Raw genomic sequence first — 23,389 nt, forward strand, 5'->3', positions numbered from 1 at the left:
TGTTGTGCTGATATTAATGGTACATTTGAAACAGATTTAAACTGTGATTGGAAAAGAGACTGTGAAGCTGGGAGTCATGTTGCCTCATGATCTACCACTGTAAAAATAAAAATAATGAGTCTAATACATGGGAAGATTCATCTGAAAATAGCATGAAATGAGCTGTATCCCCAAATTGCAAAATAAAACCAGAACTTAGTCCGAGAATCACCCAGGGAGACCTCCACATCGGAAATCGGGCCCCTGTTTTCCTGGTTATTCCAGTCAAGCAATCTGGCTGATGTCCGAGTCTGCATAGTGAGCTAAAGGACCGTGTGTGTAAATCCTAGGTGGAGAAAAAGCAGTAAAGTAAGAGGGTTGGACAAAAGCATCGTATGTTTAATCACACCTTCTCACATTCCCATTGGAAGACTTCGTGGCGAGGGCATTCCTTTTGCCTTATTTCCCCTACATGTTGGCACATACTGTTTACAGATGACTAAAACAGTGGTGAAGCCTTTGGGAAAATCTGGACACATTGCTGGGGTCAAATTTATGAGTTATATAACTTAGTGTCTCGATCTGCTGGTCACAGCTGGTAGCCTCTTATAAAGCTGAAGCCTCATACCTGGAAATAACTTCCCAAATAAAATAATAATTTCGTAACCCCTGTAATTTCTGGGGAACAGTGGTACTGAAGAGTGGGACATTTAAAATATATATGTACGGTATTAAAAACCTGTTCTTATTTACTCTTGGATGATAAAGAGAGGAGAGGATAATTCCCCACATTTCTAGGTACTTTCATATATAAGTATATATATATATATGTATATATATATATATATATATAGTTCTCACCCACTGAACACTGCATTGCTTCGAAAAATATTTCACACCCTCTTAAAAATGTATAATTTAAGAAGGTAATTATGCTTGTAACGGACGGTACTTCGATAATCCAAGAGGTTTCTTCATTTATGCATTCTATCTCAACTCTTTTTAGCATTAGTGCACACAATAGTTGCTTCTCATTAAATTGTATTCAAGGTAGACATGACCCTGTGAAAAAGATATATACGAGTGAGCTCCTACTGTCACCTTTTGTAAGGACTAGTGTTATCTAATAGAAACTTTCATATATGCAATAGAAAATAGTACATTCTACGTTAAAACTAGGTGGTCCATTTAGTGTTTAGAAAACCCCGTAGTTCATTGGTTCAACTATGTATTGTGCCCCTATACAGGCCGGATACAGTGTTAGGTACTGTGGACTCAAATGTAAACCAGAAGACAGCCCCAGACTCTGGAGCTGAGAGTCTTGTTAGGAAGCCTGTGTAGACATCTTCATGTTTCAGAACTTTTAAAACAAAACAAAACTTAACGATCTTTCTTCCGCTCAAAAAAATGTAACTGATTTCTTAATTATCTCTATTTTGAAACTTATTTCCCTTCTCTTCTGAGCAATCAGGTAAGAGATGAAGTCTTCCTTGGAGAAATTCTACTTTTCTTCAGCGCCCCAAAGTTGTTTGTTTTCTCCCCTTACTTCCCTATTTTCCAGTTTTTTTCCCATTTCCTCTTTTCTTGGAAAAGGCATTAATACGGTGAGTCTTCCTCACATGAGTACAGCTCCATGAGAGCATAAGTACACATGGTTTTTGCTCTGGAAACCTAACATAGCTTTCTTGATCTCTTCACAAATGCTCAAACTCATCCTCTGATAACCTTATACCTTTACAGAATTAATCATAACTGGTCACTTATAAATTACATTTAAAAAAATTAACAAACCTGGATGTTCATGCAGGTTTGGTAAAACCAGGACAAAATATTCCAGCGAGCCTGTGTTAATCCTTTGAAAAACAAATGATTAAAGTGGTACATTTGCATCATCACCGGTCCTCTCTCACCAAAAGTCCGAATTAGGATACGAGTGAAATTCAGAAAAGTTAACCCTCCGGTCACTGTAACTAGTCACGTTCTCATCAGGCTTTTAACATTTTTGCTGGCAGGAATTGTCCAAAGTTGTAATGTAGCATTTTCTTTCAGACTTCCACGTTTGCTCATGTAGCATTCATTCCTTTAGATGGACAATCCTCCAAAAATGTAATAGCATTCCTTTATAGGATAACTAGCAAAGTGGACATGCTAAGCCATTTAAAGGCACCAACAATGCCAAACATTTTTAAGGTTGCCATGGACAAGGGTCGTGCAATACAGAACAACGTTTTGGCCTGCTCTGAAGACCCAGAACATTTGTTGTGTTGTTCAAGCCTGTTTTCTGTTCTTTTCCTGTTTAAAAATTGAGATGTGAGAAGTTTGCTTTAGTTAGATGATATTTTACTATCTGCCAGTGCTTTGGAACTATAAAGATGTCACTTTTCAACACATTTACCTTATTTTTTTTTTTTTTTACATCCAGTATAAATCAGGAAAAGTTGAACAACAACATAGCACTAGCACTTAGAATCAATCCCCTTTTCATTGTCTTCTAAGGGATTAGAAGCAACAACAAAAGCATTTTCTAAATATCACCTGCTAGACTTTAAGCATCTGCCTAACTTTGAATGTGTCCTGAATATTTGGTATGTATATTCAACAACTAAAGCAAACTATAATGTGCATTCCAAATTTGTCTTCCCCTGTTATGATTTAGCAGTTGAACTGTATGACAAGACTAGGGGATCCTGACATGTTCAAATTAATGTAACACAAACCAACAAGAAAAGAAACCATTTCTATTTAAGTAATGCTTTTGATGATCATATCTAGGCTTCAATTATCCTTCAAATGCACACTTATACTGTTATGTGATTGTTTATAATAAACAATACTGTACCTATATGGTTCTGGCTCATTTTTCCCTACAAACATCATAGAAAGGTCACTGTATATGGGTCTTTAAAGTGATTTAAACCATCTTATTTTGAAAATGAGATGCTTTTAAAATCCAACATGCTATAGAGAAATTAGGTAATGGTTTTGAATTAAACATCTTGGTATCCCTGGCATTAAGTATAGAATCTTGGAGATATTTTGTGGTAATTTTAGAGAGGATATGCATAGAGGCTTTTTTTCTGGATAGTGGTAAATATTAGGTGATATTGCGACATATAAGAAGGAACAATTTTATTATTGTAAACATCTGTTCATTGTACATATATATTAAGTATCAGGAAAAGTGCTAAAGATGACTAGTGAGGAAAAAGTAAGATAAAATCCAGGAGGAAGTTCTCAGTTCCCTCCATTTCCTTTTAGTCTTAAAATGGAGGGGGAAAATATGTAAATATTTCAGGAAAGCTTAGCCTTCTCATTAACTTGATCAAGGTTTTCCTTTTTAATTTTTTTAAGAAATGCTCCCTTTATTCAAAAGAGGTATTTGTCGACTTCCAAACTATAAACAAGTGAAAGGCTATTCTGGTTCAGTTGTAGGCGGCGGTTGTGAGACCTCCCGTTCAAGCTGTGAGTTTATGGAGAACAGTGATTATGTCTTGTCTGCTTTTGCATCTTCATGGTTCCCGATCCTGTTCCTGCCTCTGATATTTGGTATTGGCATTTCAAACACTCACTAGTACAGATTTTTTTAATATAGCGTGGCATAGACATACAAGAGAGTCTTTAAAACAGTAACCTATCTTAGAGAAGAGATATTTTCATCCTAGAAACCTGTGCATATTCATTTATCAGATTGTTCTTACGCATCAGCCACTGTAGATAATACAGCAGGCACTGAAGATGAAATGGCACATAACACCGTTTCTGCCTTTAAAGGAATTTGCAGGTTTGTGGAGGAAGATGAATGAGTACGCCAGTCAAGGGCAGTGCATCATTGGTTGTGGCAGGTTGCGCTCCATCAGGCCCTAGGGGGCTACCTGGGAAGGCTTCTGGGCCAATCCCGCTTGTCTTCCTTCCCATCAGTTCCCTGAGCAAGTCACCCAAGACCTTCCTGAGCCAGGCTGGGTGCCTGCTCTCTGTGCTGCCATCATACTTGTGCTCCTCAGTGGTCAGTTATTAATTCCTGCACCGCACTGTTTACTTGTCCAACTGTCTGCCAGACTGGGAGCTCTTTAAGGGACAGGATTATATCTATTCATGTTCATCGTTTTCCGGCTATTGTTTAGAAAGGCATTTGGGGTTCGTATTGTAAAAGCAGAAATGATATTTGTTTCCAATTCCCCTTTTTAAAAAATCAGCGTGTAGTTCATTTCTCTTTTTTTTTAAAGATTTTATTTATTGGAGAGACAGAGCAAGCACAAGCAGGGGGAAGAGGCAGAGGGAGAAGCAGGACTCCCGCTGAGCAGGGAGCCTGACCTGGGGCTTGATCCCGGGACCCCGGGACCATAATCTGAGCCACCCAGGCGCCCCTCATTTCTCCTCTTTGAAATAAAATAATTGCAAGCCTCCAATTGCATGCTGTAGCTGGTGGGGTTAGAGAAACCTGCTTATGATTTGGTTTGGGAATAGGTTCTCAGCTGCACTGCTGTAGCAAAGAAAGGTAGCTTTGACGGTTAAACAGTTACAGTTGTGTTTATGCCAAGCGCTTATTTTCAAAATGTAAATTTCGGTAAAGATTAGGAGGAAGCCTGAGGAATTCTGATGTGGCTCTAGCACTGCGGTGCCAAAGCAGCTGTAAACAGTGTGCAAACAGTGAGCGGGGCCGGGCTCCAGTACAATGTTATGGACACCGAAATTTGAATCTCACTATTTTTCACATGTCATGAAATGTTTTCCTTTAGATTTTCTTCCACCATTTAAAAATGTAAAAACTATTCTTAGCCTGCGGCAGAACAGAAACAGGCTGTGCTTCGGATTTGGCCCGGGGCAGGGTGTCATAGTTTGCCAAGTCTTGCTTGGAGGACTGAGAGGCCACCCTGAGTGTTCCAACCCCAGCTGTGCTCCCCTCTGTAAGCAGCCTCATGAGACACCCCAAGCCCGACCAGCAGAACCCCTCAGCTGAGCTTAGCCAGCCCACAGCGTGTGGGCAACGACAACAACAAAAAGGTGCCTATTTTAAGCCATCATGCTTTGAGGTGGTGTGCGTGGTGTGTTGGATAACGGAAACGGTGCTCCTCACCGTCGTTCTTATGTTTGGAATGTTGATGAGACCTTGTCTTTGATTCATCAGGAGGCCTCAGGTGAGAGTTGCTTCTTCTCACAAAGTGCAGGCATGCCTATTTGGGAGCACCTCCCATGTATTATTGTATGGTTGCTCCTCTGGTTCTGATCAGTATCCTGGCTCGAGATGATTTGCCAGTACATCAGCTATGTAGGAGATGTTCAGAATACTTGCATCTCTCTCCTAGACTACGTGGGAAGGCTTGCTGTTTTGGTTGCTCGAAATAGATCAATCCCTGCTTCCAATTATTAATAGCAGAGGTGAGCTATTCCATTTCCCAGCGAGGGTACAGTGTAGACAGGAAGGCAGCACTGGCTTCTGAGGACCCTGCTGTCCCTTTGCTGATGTGTTGGTGACCCCAGCATCTGACCTTCCACTTGCATCTAGGAGAGTTCAGGGCCAGGTGCTTGTTGGTCAGAAAGCACCCAGCCTTCCTCTCCAAAGTGAGCACCTGAGAGTTGCTCCCTGAGTCTCAGTTTTAAGTTCTCGTACTGGTTTAGAATAGGCAATGCCCATCCTGGGCAGGGGCTGTAGTCATTTTCCAATTGCAGACAAAGCCGAAAGTGTTCGAGAAATAAGATATTGGATGGACTTTGTGCCCTATTTACAGGCAGCAAATGTCTGGGACTAGTGAGTATAGGACAGTTTCAACTGTTGCTGTTCACTGGTGTGAAGGAGAAATAGAAAAGACACGGGAAACAGGAACATATCGTTTCAATGTAAGGCAGAGAAAAGGGTACCTCAATATGAGAGGAATGCTTGGCTTTTTCTCACTTTCCTGGACACACGGGTCCACTCACTAGCACAAAAGGCAGGGTGTTCATGCCATGAAGTCTATTTTTATTTTTTAAAGATTTTATTTATTTGAGAGTGAGCACATGAGGGGGGAGGGTCAGAGGGAGAAGCAGACTGCCTGCTGAGCAGGGAGCCCGATGTTGGACTCAATCCTGGGACTCCAGGATCATGACCTGAGCCGAAGGCAGACGCTTAACCGACTGAGCCACCCAGGCAACCCTTATTTTATTAAAAAAAAAAAATTATTTAGAGAGCGGGAGTGCGAGCAGAGGGAAGAACAGAGGGAGAGGGAGAAGGAGGGGGAAGAATCTCAAGCCGACTCCATGCTGAGTGCAGAGCCCGACACCGGCTGGATCTCATGACCCTGAGATCATGATCTGAACTGAAACCAAGAGTAGGTCACTTAACTGACTGAGCCACCCAGGCACCCCCCATGAAGTCTCTTTTAGAAAGAAAAGGCCAGCTTTGTAAGTATAATAGGAGCCTGGAAAAAACGGTCTCTGAGCACTACCCTGCTAAAAACAAACCTGAGTTTTCATAGTAGCAGACAACTTTTGATGATCTTAGAAAAATACTGATTTCTGTAAGACTCCGATTCCCTCACTTTCTGAAGGAAATGATGTTGTTCCAGTTACAATCCCCCCACAGATTATTCTAATCAACATGATGGGGAAGTTCAGGTATGTACGTGTATTTTTATATAATTATAATAAGTAGTAATACATTTTTGTGCAAATGCTTAATATTAATATAATACTATTAATATATCCTGTTTGTTACTAGATCTTCAAAGGCAACTGGTATAAAATCTTATTAGTGCTGGCTGTGGTCTCCAATTTGAGGACAGTAAATGATACAAGGTGCAGTTATAAGAGAGGAAAACAAAATCTCACTAGTCATAACTTCTCTTCTGGTTGTTTTTCACATCTTAAGAAAGACACAGGGAGCAACTCTCAGGTGCTCACTTTGGAGAGGAAGGCTGGGTGCTTTCTGACCAACAAGCACACATCTTACGCGTTTCTATATCACTAGGCTAAAGCTATGAAGAGGGAAGATTTGTTTATTTTGCTGCAGTATACAATAACAAAAAACCATTAATCTCTAATGCTTTAGAATAATACAAATGATTATTTGGAGGGTAAGTAATAAATGTTAGGATAATACAGGAAAGTAGTCCGTGTCCTGAGAAGGAGATGAGATTAACTCATCTAATTATTAAACAGTTCAAATATCTTCACTAAGATAGTTTTAAAAACATTTGTTAACTTTAAAACTCAATAAAAGCAGCATTTTAATCAGATCTTTTTCTATAGTGGGGCAGTTCAGCCCATTTTAAAATAAATCACTATCTTTTTTTTTTAATAAATTGCTATCTGAAAACAGGTGAATGTATGTGTCATTCAACAGCATCTGTTGTCATGATTATAATACTCATTTTCATAGCTAAAGAAAATGAGCTGAAGGAGTCACAATGATAAAAGAATACTAAATTTTCCATGTCAAATACACAAAAGAAATTAGGACAGTTTGACAATACCTGTACTAATTATGTTTTCTAATTCTAGAAAAAGAAACAGGAAATTATAAAGCAACAATCATTTGAAAGATCCCAAATTGGATCTTTTAAACCAACCCTGGAAACCCAAAAGCCACAAAATAAATATCAGATATGTTAAAATATATAAAAACTAAAACCTTGTATGGCAAAATACCACAAAAGAAGTAAGTAGGCAAATTTTAGATTTGGGAAGCATTGGGCTTCCTGCTCAGCAAAGAGTGTGCTTCTTTCTTTCCCTCTGCTCCTCCCCCCCCACCCACTCGTGCACACACTCTCTCTCTCTCTCTCTCTCAAAAAAAAAATCTTTTGAAAAAATTACAGGGTTAATTTTTTCAAAAGATTTTATTTGTTTGACAGAGGGAGACACAGCGAGAGAGGGAACACAAGCAGGGGGAGCGGGAGAGGGAGAAGCAGGCTTCCCGCCGAGCAGGGAGCCCGATGCGGGGCTCGATCCCAGGACCCCGGGATCATGACCTGAGCCGAAGGCAGACGCTTAACGACTGAGCCACCCAGGCGCCCCAGACAGGGTTAATTTTTATAATATTCACCAGACTTTTGCATACTGAGTAGAAAAAGGAGGCCTAAATATATGACTAGTTGATTCACAGAAGAACAAATCTAAATAATGAACAAGCATATATGAAGAGGTACTCAAATTTTCCACTATTGAGAGAAATGTTAATAAATGTAACAATTAGCAGTACATATCTATCAAGGAAGAGTTAACAAAGAACAGTAATTCCTGCTGGCAAAGATAGGAGGGAAAGAAATTCTTCCTTGTTGCTAGTAGACATTTGCAGTGCTAGAGCCTTTTTGGGGGGAAAGATATATATCTAAAGAAAACACCTATCTATATATTTCCCTCCACCCAACAATTCCAAGAATCTATTCCAAGGCCATTGAACCACCAGGACCTACCAGTACATAAGGATACACTACAGGGAGGCGGCATTGTTCATAGTGGCAGAAAACTGGACACCAAGTGAACGCCATCAACAGTGGAATGATTGAATGTGATGACACATTCCTATCATGAGATGCTCTAGAGCCATCTGAAGGAATGAATCAGAGCTATAGAAGTGACTTGGGGGGACTTCTATCTACACAGTACTGGAGCACAAAAAAGTAATATGCTGACGTGTAAATATGCCCACATTTTTATGTAACTGACAGCTGCTATATGTGTGCCTATGTGTGTTTAAGATTTGCAAAACAGAAAAAAATAAGGAAGAATACATGCTAGGTTGTTGACATACTGGAAGGTGGGCAGTACGTGGAAGACTGAGGGTGGGAAGCCAAAAAATGAAACAAAAGGGAGAACCTAAACCAGAAATCCTCAGTATACACAATATGATGACATTGATGTATTTATATAAAATTATATGTGTGCGTACAGAAACTTGAAAAAATTAGCATATATTGAAGTGCCTACCGTGTTTGAAACTAGGCACTTAGAAGTGTTAGCTCCTACTTTAGCAACAACATTCTACTGTGGGCAGAGCATCATTTCTGGAGACAAAATTTAATTCAAGTCTTGGCTCTGCATCCAACAGACCTGTTTTACAAGTCACTTCTCTGAGTTTCTTTCCTCATCCAAAAACAGGGACAATACTTACCATGTTTTGAGGTTCAAATGAATTAGCATATGGAAGTACTTTCTAAAGTAGTATAATTAAGGTGTAAATAATATTTGTCTTTTTTTAACATGTTCCCAAACTCAAGGGTTAGTGTACAAAGGCTTTATTTATTTATGATAGTGCATCTACTGTCAAATGTGAAGTCCATATTAAAACTGCACTGGCCTCACCATGATTACATACACGGCTCACACAACTTACAACAGTGTGCAGTAAGTAACTTAGAGTCAGAAGTCCTGGATTTGAATACAGCTAATTGTGCAATCTTGAGCAAGTGACAACCTCTGCAAGCTTGCTTCCGCATCTACAAAATAACTGTTGTGCATACACTGTGGGATTGTCGGAAGAGTAAGTAGCTGGAATTGTTTTTGAAAATTATAAAATGCTAGAAAATCATTGTCATGCGGTCTTTAGATTATAATGTATTTCTTTATGCACCTCCTGGAGGGAAGTTTACATTTGGGCCTCAGAATGGATGGTAGGAAACTACAGGGGGAAACTGCACTACAAATAAGTGCTAAATATATGGAAATGAAGATTTATTAGTAAAAACATTTCTTCCTGTAAACTGAAATAGAAAGCAAAGGAAAAAGCATAAACAGAGTACTCTTCTTAATTTGTAATAAGATTTCAGTTTGCAATAAAAACATTTTCGAAAAAGTTATCCATGCACTGGTAAAAATTCAGGCAGTACAAAAGATTATTTTGATAAACGATGGTCTCCTAACCACTGAACTCCCCCATTCTGCTACTCTATATCATCAGTGCCCCAATTTTGCCTTATGGAAGCAACTCCCGGTTTTGTATACAAGCTTGTATGTGTGTATAAATATATCTTTATATATAATTTCTGGTAAGATTGTTAGAACCTTTCACATTTGCCTATTCATAATTAAGTCTTTGACTATAGCCCACTTAAAATTTTTGGCCAATATTGCCTTTGACTATTCTTTTGAGGGCCATCTGGTTGGTCGTCTTCTTTTTCTCCACAGTAGTTTGGATTAACTACTTCTGAAGCAAAAGATCTATTTTTTAGTTTTCTTTCGTTATCACTTTTTAGCAAGTTTTTGCAATACTCTAGAGCTGATGAGCTGATGAGCTGAAGTAAATCACTGGGTTTCTCCCTGAAGTGAGCCCTCCTGGAGTGATGTTTCTGTCATTAAATCCTGCAGGCTTGTTTACCCACCCCTCTGAATCACACTCAAGTAGAAGCCTGGGAATGGTCTTACAAGATTTCAAAGAGCTTGATTTACTGAAACATATGTTATTACGGAGTGTTAATAACATTGGGGCCATCGTTAACCCATTGTGATGAGTACTGCTAGTGTCCTAGCTTAGATATCTCATGCTCGCTCATTCTTCTGACACTTGATTGGCAGTCTCATAGAAAACCCCATTCCTTGTTGGCCTCGTTTCTCCTCTGCTCAGCCTGAACTCTGTTACTGAAAGTACTCTCTCAAAAGCATCCTAATCTCGTCCTCTTCTTCCACTAAATGAACCTGAGATCAAGCCTGCAATACATCTTTCCTACTACAACAGCTGGTTGAGCCCCACAAAATAGTGTCACGTAACTGCAGAATGCAGAATTATAGAGTCCTGGCTTCCAGTATGCCAAATCTTTAATGCCATTCGGCAGTATTATTTAGGCTATAGTTTCACCTGCAGTATTATTTAGGCTATAGTTTGGCTGCATGTAACGAAGACATAATAATCAGGGCAGACACAGGATATTCCATTTCTCTTGCAGGTAATCGGTTTCTGGCTAGGATGGTAGCTCTGCTCCTTGAGGCCATCCAAGGACACAGGTTCCTTCTCTCTTGTTCCCTCATCCTCAGTGAATTACCCACATTTGGCCTACAGGTGATCTGCTGCTTGGTCCACATTCTAAGGAGCTAGATAGAGGGAGGGGGAAAGTGGGCTGCCTGCTTTCTTTTAGAGGGCACTAGCTGGAAGTTGCACACATCATTTCTGCTTCTACCCTACTGGCCATTAACTTACTCACGAGGTCTCACTGAGCTGCAAGGGCAGCCAACAAATAGTCTCAAAAAAAAAAAAAAATTGACATACAAAATATTGAAAAATGTAAAAATCACATGTATATGATGTATAAAATGTTTAGTTTGCTGAACTTTCATTAACAGAATACACATGCATACCCGGCATATAGGACAAGAAGAGTAATACCAAAACCCCAGAAGCATCCTCATGTCTCCTCCTGGACTCTGCCCCCTACCAAGGCTAACCACGTCCGAATTTTAACAGTAAGCTTCACCTGCATTTGTACTTTGTATAAATGGAATCATCCACACATTGTGTCTGGATTCTTTGGCATGGTATTATATGAGAATCAGCTACGTTGTTGTGTGGCTATGTTCCCAACACAAAATTCTATTACTATGAAAGAAGGGAAAAACAGATTATCAGGGGATTATTGACAGGCTACTAGCTATTAGCCATCTCACTGACTTCATTTAATGTATCTTCCTAACTTCTCCCCTTTTCCTAAAGCTTTTTATCAACTCTCCCACTCCACCTTGGCAGTTGACTTCTGACTTTGTTGGAAAATGTGAATTCCTTTATGCTGTTATTACTACGAATATACCACATCTATATTTATTATATCTCCTTTCCTCTAGCCTCAAACAAACTGGCCCAGCATTACTTCTGCCATATTCTGTTAAAGCAGTCACAGGGCCTGCCCAGATTCAAGGGGGTAGAAAAATAAAATCCCGTTCTTTTTTTTTTTTTAAAGATTTTATTTATTTATTTGACAGAGAGACACAGCGAGAGAGGGAACACAAGCAGGGGGAGTGGGAGAGGGAGAAGCAGGCCTCCTGCCGAGCAGGGAGCCCGATGCGGGGCTCGATCCCAGGACCCTGGGATCATGACCTGAGCCGAAGGCAGACGCTCAACGACTGAGCCACCCAGGCACCCCAAAATCCCGTTCTTAATGGGCCACATCACATAAGAGCATGTGGAGTGGGAGACCCTGTAGTAGCCATCTTTGGAAAGTACAGTCTAGCACACCTAGCTTGAAAGCATTTGTACAGCTACTAAAAACTATAGTAACCATATCCAGAACTGTGAGATAATAAAAAATTAATAAACCACTAAATTTGGGGGGTCACTTGTTAAGCAGCAATAATTATATAGCTAGGTGTATCAGTTACCCGCTCTCAAGAATGCTGCATAACAAATGACCCCAAAACACTGTGGCTTACTATCATAAACAGTTATTATTGCTCACAAGTCTACAGGTCAGCTGGCTCATTCTGCAAATCTGGGCTAGGTTTGGTTGATTTGGGCTGGGGTCAAATGCATCTGCAGTCAGCTAGCAGGGTGGCTGGGGGAGAGCTAGTCTAGCACGGCCTCACTCACACGTCTGGCTGTTCACCACAGCAGCTGAGTAGGGTTCTAAAAGATCAAGTGGAAGTGTTCAAAATCTTTGGAAATCTACTCGAAGCTGGCATATATTATTTATTCTGCATTCTATTGGCTAACACAAGTCACAAGGCCAGTCCTTCAGATTTAAGGGGTAGGTGAATAAAGTCAACTTCCTGGTGGGAGAAGCAGAAAAGTCATATTGCACAAGTCTGGAGTACATGAAGGGATATACAAGTGGGGATACACTGCAATAAATCTACCCAAAATAAGTAAAAACCGTACTGTTTTAATGAGCTGTCTGTAAGCATAAACTGAGATATTTATATTTACATATTCAATCCCTCTTATTTTAATTCAGCACTCCCTGGCTTATTACTTTCCCTCTTTTCCTATCCCTCCTATTACATTTGAAAGATAATCTGATTTTTTTCTTTTTTCTTTTTTTTAAAGATTTTATTTATTTATTTGCCAGAGAGAGGGAGTGAGAGAGAGCCCAAGCAGGGGGAGCCACAGGCAGGAGATGCAGACTCCCCACAGAGCAGCGAGCCTAATGCGGGCTCGATCCCAGGACCCTGAGATCATGACTTGAGCTGAAGGCAGATGCTTAACTGACTGAGCCACCCCAGCGCCCCTGATTTTTTTTACTATAAAAATTAACTTATACTGTAGGGATTCGATAAAGCTCCAACACCATGAGTAAGAGAACTAATAGTTAATAACAAGTGTAAATGAATTCCTTTGCATCCAGCATGAAAAAACTAAACAGAGTAAGTGAATCAGACAACTGAAAGGTCTACAACTGGACTTTAATGAATAATTTTGGTAAAATCTGTGGTTTTGCACAGATACACAGATACAAAACACACATAAAAGATGAACAAAAAGATTCTCTCTCCTTAAGTACTTCTTAGAACAGCCTTGACTAAGTTTAACTTGATATAAATTTCAGGGCTTAAAACCCAAGAAATGAACACATTTTTGCACAGTTAAAGAGACATAAATTTATTATCTAACATTGGAAATACTCTCTTGACATTTGATTTGTTACTCTTATTGGAAGGTATGTCTTTTCAAAGTTTTCCTAGGAGACAATACAAGAAAAAAGTATCCATCCAGATTATCTATCATCATTCTTTGAACATTACTTTAAGAATAACACGATCTTAAATTTGCTCAATTTTTAAAAACATTGACAAAATGTTGGAGCGTTATTGTTACTTTCAGAATCTCTTTTTGAAAAGGAAATTCGTATTAAAAAATTGTTTTTGTCCTGACATTGGTGGAATGAGATACATCTATACTGCTCACAAATTCAACACACAAGTCTGCTTTAAAAGAGAGAACACTAATAGGTAACATGAAATGAGAGGCCAATTTTAGGAGATGCTTTCATTCCAGTGTACTTAGTTAACCCCTCTCCTAGGTTTTACCAGCACATCTCTGAAAAGAAATGCACATCCTAATTTCACAGATAATTAACAATGATCATTTTCCTTATACATTTAAAATTCGCTTACCTCTTTGACAGCTCCAGTCTTAACTGTAAAGAAAAAGTTATTTCAAGAACCCAATTTTAGGTGCCCCAACTACATTTTACCATCACAACTATCAGTGTTTCTTAAGAGGAGGATTATTGACACTGTGGGTGAGATAATTATTAGTTGTGAAAGGCCATTCCAGACACTGTAGAACATTTAGGATTCCTGACCCACTCACTAAAAACCAGGAGTTTTCAAGATCACTGTGACAACCAAAAACATGTTCATCCATTTCTGACTGCCCCTTGATAAGAACCACTGAACTAAATGATCAAAAATTAATATCTATTAACTTTGTGACTTCCACAGAAAGTAACTGCTTCATTACCTTCAGTAACGATGACTGAAGAGGAATACTTTGTTTAAAAAAACAACTGTAATTAAATGTTATTTTGGAAAGGTAACCTGTTTCTTCAAATTCATAGTAATGCACAAAGTGCAATACTTATTTATCCCCAAATGCACAAATACATTTACAGGAAAATGACTGTTCATGTTTTACTGGCATATCTAACCCCATTTATCTTTAGTATAAAAATATGTCCATCTTCTATAACAAAATAAAAAACATGTGGATCTTCTTGATAAATTCCTTCACACTGATGTTCCTGGAAACTGCTGCTGTCTTTGCTCCAAAACTTGCTGATTTAATAGTTGTTGCTGTTTCTGTAAAAATTGCACCACTTCTGGACTTCTTAGTAATGACTTGAAAAGAAAAAAGAAAAAATATATTTATTAACATTATTCTTACGGGATTAGATTGTCTTCATGCTATAAAATTACTCTGATATGTCTCTATACAAGGCACAATATGCTTACAAAACAAAACACACCTGAATTGAATTCACACTTGCACCTGATGCACTGTGTTAAAGTGCAAACTAATAATAATAAAATTTGATGTCATACATCAAAATACTAAGACCTAAAGTAATGGGTGAAGCTTAATCTTATCGGTGACTTTGTACACAAAGAAAATGCTTTACGTTACACCAGCATATATACTATCTCTGAAACATAAGAGCAAACAGCCAAGAATAGCACTGGCCCAGGATGACAGCAAGAAAAACAAGGATATGAAAACGGGCCACATGTGAAAATAGCAGTTGGATGCCAGTTTGGAAATCCATGTAAGGATTCAATTTCTCCCACTAGCCTATTAAGTCTTTCTGAAGAAATTAAAAAGAATGTGTGTGTGTGTGTGTGTGTGTGTGTATACATATATAGGTATTCATAAAAGTAGTATTAGCACATTACAAAAATTTCAGAAAAGACAGAATATGATCTAAAAAAAAAACCAATAGTTTTGTACACGTACCATTTCTAAATACAGTCATATAACAAATATAACAGACTATAGTTAATATGCTTTTACTTTAATAAAATACTTCTATAAATTGATGAGGGGAAAAAAAACCTTGGTCCCCCAAAATTGAAAAAGATAAACCAAGCGAGGTGGAAATACTATCATTAAACACTGATTTTAAAACTTAACATTAGAGCAGGGTACATTTTCTAGTTATTTGTTTAAAACTTATTTATTGTCAACTATACTTCAATAAAAAATTATTTGAAAAGATGTACCAATATTCTATTAAGTGAATGCACAATAATCTACTCAGCTTTTATAAAACTGTTGAACATTTAGGTTGTTTTAACTACTATTTTACTATTTGTGATAATTACATTTCTGGCAACATCTTTATGCTTAACTTTATCCATATATAGGGTTTATTTCCTGCTGAGCTAAAGGAATGACCATTTTATTTTATTTTTTATTTATTCATTTTTTTAAGATTTTATTTATTTATTTGACAGAGAAAGCGAGAGAGGGAACACAAGCAGGGGGAGCAGGAGAGGGAGAAGCAGGCTTCCGGAGGAACAGGGAGCCCGATGCGGGGCTCAATCCCAGGACCGAGATCCTGACCTGAGCCGAAGGCAGTTGCTTAACCGACTGAGCCACCCAGGCGCTCCAAAAGGGATGACCATTTTAGAGACTCCTGATACCACTGCCCAACTGCTTTCTAGAAGTCTGATACATATACGATACCACCAACAGAATGAGAGTGCCCATTTCATGAAACCCCCAACATCACTGTGATGTCTTTTAAATAATTTTCATTTGTTGTATTGTTTATTGTGATTTTTACTGATATTGAATACCTTTTCACATCATTTAATGGTAGCATTTCTGCTTTTATTCCTGTTTATATTTTTTGCAATGTACTTGAAGCCAACATTTTTTCCTCATCAATTTATATGAATATTTTGTAAACTAAAAATGTCAACCACATTAACTATTAGTGTCTTATATGTGTTGCAAATATTTTTCCTATGTTAGTTTGAAGTTTGCATTTTTACCACCATTTTTGACTACAGTATTCATTTCTTTGTAATTCTATTTCTTTTAAGCTAGAAAAAGATTTTTAAGTCTCAATTCTATTTTTTTTATTTTAATTTTAAATATCTTTGTCAGGAATTTAGTTTGATGTGTAGTGATATGATGAGCTAAATTCTCTTTGTCTTAAAATTATTACCCAATTATTTCCTTATTTATTGAAAAATCTCTCCTTTTCTGACCGAAATCTGATGACTTCTAGCAGATTTAGAATAGAGATCCTTATTAAATGTTGGTCTCATTCTACTTCCATACCACTAACGCGTTTGTCCATAAACCACAGAATTCAGTACAAAGTCTGTTTTAAAACTCCATTTTGCTCAGATATTCAAGGTTTAGTCAGGGATAAAGGTTTGTCTTGGGAGAGCATTATGAGATTCCAGTGTGTACCGGCAGAGGAACAATCAATTCTGATGACCAGCTGAGCAAATTTTAAAATCTCAAAAATCTAAATAATTTTAACAACTTCTGATAATGCATTTGTAAGTACTTTACAGATACTTACCAGTCTTTTTTGATTTAACACTTGTTCTAAAAGAGTAGGTCTTGCAGGACGATCCCCAAAGGTTCCTGTTCTTTGTTTAACAATGGAGAGTATATTATCTGTACTTTCCTGGGATAAATGATAAAAATGCAAACAGGGTTAACAATTAACATAATATAATAATCCGTTATTGCACGCTTTCAATGATGTAATGAATGGGTCCTCAGCTTCTCTTCCTTCTTGCCCAGTCCCTGTGAAACTCTGGGAAAATCCCTCATAGATAAAATGTTGGCACTTAATTTTATAGAACACTCCTCACTCCCTCCCCCTCCAGTTTCCAACCTCAGATCTCCAGTCTCTTGAAGGTCTCAAAATCAATAGTGAGGCAGAGGTGGGAGGAGCAAAGAGTTACTTGGGAGGTATTTTCAATATTACAAAAAGTGCCAAGTGGAAATTGAACATTCTCTTTAGATGCAGCTATCCAGGCCAAAACAAAGTTTGCTTGCCTTTGGATGGAATACATAAACTCAAAGGCAATTTACATATTGCTAGAGACACTTCGATAGTTTTTTGTCCAGTTAACAGCAACAATTAAACAGGGGGGTAGACAGTAAAATATTAAAGAAGCAACTGATAGACAAAGTTTCCAAAATTTGGAAGTCACTAGGGAAAAAATGACAAACTGGCTTTGAAAAGACTGGAAAGCACTGGTATAAATAATCTCCTGCCACTGGTATAGACAAAATAGCTAAGTCCTAAAAAGAAAACCATACTCTGAGACATCCTTACCCAAATAAACTCAGCAGCCCTAACTACCAAATATGTATCTCCAATTCCTTGACAGAATCTTAAATATTCACAATTTTCCTGGCATAACCAAATACTGTAGTTAACTGAGATATTCTGACTCTTATAAAACCACGATACAATCCTGATCACATCCAAAAATGCTAAGCAAATATAAAACTATAGATGTTTTACCATAAAGCCATGTCATATGTAAATTTACTCTTCTCCCTTTGCTCTTCATTTAGATGATTAGAAGCTGTTTTCTTCTCTCGACCTCTCTCTCTACTGGCCTCTGAGTTCTCTTAGAATATCCACTTTCTCTCTTTCATTATGGGAAGTTTATCAGCCCAACGTGACAAAAATGTTCAATCCCTAAACATTTTAGGCCATGAAATGTAAAAACAAAAACAAAAAAACAAAAACAAACAAAACCGTAAAAAGAGCATTCTGATACCTAAAGGAAACAAAAATAATTTCTTCCTCTCTCCCCATAGGATTAACTATGTGTGGCACTGTTTCATTTTTATTTGCACAAGAAATGGAACCATGAAACTGACTTGATGGCAGAGTACCCTATATTCTCACAACCCCAAATAAAGCACTATGCGGATTCACAATGTTAATGTCACAAAATCACAGAAACTTGTAGTAGAAATAACCTTGAGTCAGCTAGTCCAAACTTCTATAATTTTGGGATTCCCTTTTCAAAAATTTTCAACACCTTTTGCCCTAAGGAGTTTACCAACTTTTGAGGCATCCCATTTAGTTTTAAATAAATCCAACATTTAGGTAAGCTTTTATTTCGACTGAGCTGAAATATATATCTCTTGTGATTTTTACTTAAAAGTCCTAGTTACATAGAACTATGCAAAATAAACCTACTGCTTCTTCCAAATGATAGCCTTTTAGATATTTAAGGATAATGATCACTCCCATAAGTCTATTCTTTTATCCCTAGTTCCTTTATGTCTCTCCTGTAGCATATTTTTTAGATGCATGGACTAAATGTCATATACATTTGTTCCGTATTTAACTTGATTTATGTAAATGATTTTAAATACCTTAATTTCTAATCTTGCTTTTCACACTACAGAAGACCCCTATCACCACTTATCAGTCCTACTATAATGATCTCCTAAAGAATCTCTAAATCTATAGGCCTCAGCTGTAATCCACCCCATTAGAGTATAGCCCCTGTTACTTCCTAATTAGAAACTTCGTTTGAAGACTCCAAACCCAAGTCCTATAGTTTGGCATTCAATACCATACAAGAACTGGCTACAAATTCTCTTTCCGAATTTATTTTCCATGAATTTTCCACCTAAATATTCTGCTTTAGTTAGAATGGTCCCCTTGCTTCTTCCCAAAAGTGTCTTCTGTATTCCCACTTCCTTTTCTTTACTAAGATGTGTTTCTCTTTCTTTTATCTACCAAAATTTTAAGGAAGCAGTATAATATGGGGATAGAGTGAAGGCTCTAGAATCAGACTGCCTGGGTTTGAATACTTGCTGGCTATATGACGTAGGCCAAGTTACTTAACCTCTCTGTGCCTTAGTTTCCATGCATGTAAAATATAGCATCTATGTACCATTGCTGAAGGGTGCGAGACTCCATTTACAGCTTAGCACAGTGCCTGGCATATAAGAAACTTAGCTGATTGGGCGCCTGGGTGGCTCAGTTGGTTAAGCGACTGCCTTCGGCTCAGGTCAGCAGGGGGTCTGCTTCTCCCTCTGCCCTCTTCCCTCTCGTGCTCTCTGTCTCTCATTCTCTCTCTCTCAAATAAATAAATAAAATCTTTAAAAAAAAAAAAAAAGAAACTTAGCTGATTAAGCTTAAACTATTAGCCACCCTTTCTGGCATATACTGAGTTATATTTTCTCTGCAAAACCTTTCCAGAGTATCTCAGCCTATAATGATCTATCCTCCTCTCCACTATTAAAGTAATATTATACAGTGGCCCTTATTATATCCTGATGGTAACTGCTGGTTGTTTTCTTTACACTCAGTTCGACAAAGACAAAGACAACTCTTGAAATCTCCTCAGAACTGGTCAAGTGTCCCATAACATAAGACAAATGGTATAGCAGGGTATTAATTTTTGCTTATAGCAGTTACTTCTCTTTCCTAAAAAAGTCATGCAAATTATTTTAGAATAAGCAAATTATTTTAGAATAGGAAAATCCTTTCTGTGGGAGGGGGAAGGGGAGACTTAATTCAGTATCTATTTGCCTTTTATACATGTTCCTCAAACTGTAGATGTAAAACTGGACAGTTAAAAGAAGGTAGCTATAGATAAAGTACTTCTTTTCTTGAAAAGAAGTATATTCTCCCTCTGTGAAGAATTCTGAAGTGAATTTGGAATGTACAGAGAACAATGACCCTTACTTTCATTCTGTAATAAGTGAGATGATTATTTCCATAATTACTTGTAATTCAAGATTTGATAAAATATATTTTACAAGGATGTGGATACAGGTCTTAAACCTAAGATCCACAGGGGTCCTGAACTCTATAATGTGTATGCAAAATTAAATACCTACCTACCTATGTGTATTTTTCTGGGAAAAGAGTTCATTAGGTTTTATCAGATTCTCAGATAAGTCATTTTACCCTAAACAGATTAAGACTCAATGGGATAAAAGCAGACCCTAATCAGTGTGAATGAAGTGTGACATGCTGATGACTATAAATTTTAAAAATTTAGAACATCACATTTTAACAATTCTAAAGTCTAAAATTTTAGCAATGAGGCAGCTGTTCAAATCCAGCAAAAACTAAGAAATTTAAAGAGTTTTATAATACATCCTAGGATAGCTTTCAGTTTAAAAAATTTTCTGGATCATTTTTAACAAGATTCAATTTTTCAATGAAAATGTACTGAGGGATTATAGCCTTTATTAAAAGGAGGAAAGCGCACAGGATGAAACATCTGCTTATCTATAACAACTTCAAAGTATACCACTGATAATGACAATAGTGGCTAAGATTTCCTGACTTTTACTATCTGCTAGACACTGTGTGAACACTCAATATGGAATATCTCACATATTCACTGCAACATTATGAACCAGGTACCATTTTTTTTTTTAAGATTTTTTATTTATTTATCTGAGAGAGAGAATGAGAGACAGAGAGCACGAGAGGGAAGGGGATCAGAGGGAGAAGCAGACCCCCCACTGAGCAGGGAGCCCGATGCGGGACTCGATCCCGGGACTCCAGGATCATGACCTGAGCCGAAGGCAGTCGCTTAACCAACTGAGCCACCCAGGCGCCCCGAACCAGGTACCATTTTAATACCTATTTTACAGATGAAGAAGCTGAGCTTAAGAGTTTAATAACCTGTTCAAGGCCACACAGCCAGCAAATGATGGAATGAAGATTTGTAGCCAGAAGCCCAACACCAAAGCACTGGCTTTACTCTTCAACACAGTTCAAATCAAACACTCCAAAAATCTTCCTGAGACTTACACCCCATTATTATTCCATTTTCTTTTCTAGGGGCACTAAGAAAAGGGCTAGTGAGAACAGGGTACTAAGAACAGAGATACTGAGAACAAGGTATTAAAAGTACAGGGTACTAAGCATGAGAGTACTCAGAACAGGTCTACTAAGTATGAGGCTACTGAGAATAGAATTACTGACAACAGAGTACAAAGAATAAGATTAACCAAGAACAGGACACTAAGAACACTGTACTAAGCATGGGGTACTAATAACAGTTTACTAAGAATAGGGATACTGATTAACAGTATGCTGTGAATACGGTAATGAAATCAGGAAGAGATTACCTTCTCCAAATTACAATTTCATGTAGGTTCCTAAGTCTCTTTGCCTCCTCCTTTGGCGATGAACCAGCTCCATCACCTACTATCTGTCCTTCCAGCCCATATCCCAGGTCTTTGAAATGACAGATCTGCTGATGTATATCACATCATTTCCACTGACATTTACTCATCTATTACAAGGGTGCAACAGAACTGTTAAGGATTTGAACATGTGTTTATAAACTTTAATTTAGGACAAGCACTCACTCTCAACCACAAGTCCAGCCCCAGCATCCTGGCCCATATGGTTCGCGGTAAGAGTGGAGTTTCTTCTAACCACCTCCCACTCCCCAAGACCCCAGCTAAGGTCTGATACCTCCAGTCTGACGTTTCCCGCGCTGCCAGGCTGGGCGGACCCACTGCAGTTCAGGGCCTGGTCACTTTTCTTCTTTTTGTACTTGTCCTTGTACATCTTGTTGCGGTGTTTCTTGCACATCCAAGGCTTCCGCTGCTTGGCCACCTGGCTCGTGGTCTCGCTGCAGCCCTCGAAGGTGCAGGTCTTGCTCATGCTGCCCCCGCCGCTGCCCCGTCTCCGGGCTCCTCCGCTGCCACCCTCGCCCCCAGAGTGGGTCTCCTCGTCCTCCAGATCCTCCAAACTAGCGGTGCTCTCGCCTCCCCCCGGGGCGTCGGAAGTGTCCAGCAGGTCGGCTTCGTCCTCTCCTGCCTCCTCCTCGCCAGCCCCCGCCACTTCGCACAGGTACCTAATGGGCTTGCCTGCACCGGCGCCGTCCCCCAGGGCCGGAGCCTGCCTCAGGACGCCCTCGGCCGCAGAGTCGTCCTGCCCTCCGCAGGGGTGCATCACCAGCAGGGTAAACTGCGAGCCCGGGGCCGGGACGGGAGCTGGAGCCGGGGCCTGGCCCAGAGCAGGGGCGGGGGCCCCGGGGCGGAGCGCGCCGCTGGCAGCGCCCGGCCCCGCACCCTCGACAACACCCTGCACCTCCGTGCTGCTGACACCTTATGGGGCTCCACGACCCCAGCCCTTCAGCACCTGTAGGGCCCAACGGCACTTCGCAAACCAAAGACCCAGGACACGCGACAGGAAAAAAATCTCCGGCTCCGCGAAGGCAGCGCGACTGCGCCTGCGCGCGAGCTTTTCCACGCCGGGTGCCTTTCAGGGAACTCGGCGTCTCTGAGGGGCGGGGCTGAGCCTCCAGCGGAGGAACTGACTGCGCATGCGCGTGTGCGGCTCTGGCGCTGTCGGGAGGCGTAGCGCTTCGCTAGCGCCGCCGCTGCTGCGGAGGCTGTGTGTGAAGTTGAAGCGGCCGGGGCGCTCGGTAAGGCGGAGCTTTTTTGCTGAAACCTACTGTGTTTAAAACGTTTGAAAACACTTGTGAACTGGAACTCCACAGGGTAAATTAGGATTGTTCCTGAGCGATTTTGTGACCTGTGGCGTTCGAACGCTAATTATCATAATATTTTGTCCCTAACTGCCTGAAGTGGGACATGTGACGCTGGGATGTGGTGATGTCACAGCCTGGGACCGCTAGTTAGCAGTCAGGGATGGCAGAGGCGGCCTATTTGAAAATAATGTAGTGGAGAAGGAGTGGGCCAGACTTGGGCCAAAGTTCTGTTTGTGTTGAGAGCTAAGTGATTTGTTCTTGATAAATTTGTCTTTCTCTCCTGGAAACTTATTTATTTGATTTTTAATATTTGTCCTTTGCTATGACCGCTGAGGTAAGTCTTTAATAACGTTTTCATTAAATACAGTGAAAATGTGTGAAAAGCAACAATGAATGACAAACAGAAAAAAAAAACAATAAATGATCTATCATTTTTACCAGTTGTTGCACAGTTGCTGGTTGCTAAATCTTAAATTAGCCGAATCTCATGGGGGAACCGATCATGCCAGGTCTTGAACGAAACCGTCAAGTAGTTGTGCTCTTTCCG

At 39.3% G+C, this 23,389-nt stretch overlaps 1 protein-coding gene across 1 annotated transcript; it reads right to left on the reverse strand.

Moving 5' to 3' along the window:
- Positions 1 to 13,268: 13,268 nt before the first annotated feature.
- On the reverse strand, positions 13,269 to 22,676 carry LOC110570217 (regulatory factor X associated protein). The gene is made up of 4 exons (XM_021678196.1): positions 22,670 to 22,676; positions 21,819 to 22,456; positions 16,911 to 17,018; positions 13,269 to 14,712 (listed from the first exon to the last, which is right to left on the reverse strand). The coding sequence occupies exons 1-4, from the start codon at positions 22,674 to 22,676 to the stop codon at positions 14,602 to 14,604; spliced, it is 864 nt and encodes a 287-aa protein (XP_021533871.1). The 3' UTR covers positions 13,269 to 14,601.
- Between the last annotated feature and the right edge of the window lie 713 nt (positions 22,677 to 23,389).

Source organism: Neomonachus schauinslandi, chromosome 3, assembly GCF_002201575.2.
Source record: "Neomonachus schauinslandi chromosome 3, ASM220157v2, whole genome shotgun sequence".
NCBI lineage: Eukaryota > Metazoa > Chordata > Mammalia > Carnivora > Phocidae > Neomonachus > Neomonachus schauinslandi.

Excerpts from the sequence above, each read along its gene's own strand:
- LOC110570217 (XM_021678196.1), bottom strand. Across the intron at positions 17,019-21,818 it reads CGGGAAACGTCAGACTGGAG|GAAAGTACAGATAATATACT; the intron begins GTATCAGACCTT and ends CATTTATCCCAG. Across the intron at positions 14,713-16,910 it reads TGTTAAATCAAAAAAGACTG|TCATTACTAAGAAGTCCAGA; the intron begins GTAAGTATCTGT and ends TTTCTTTTCAAG.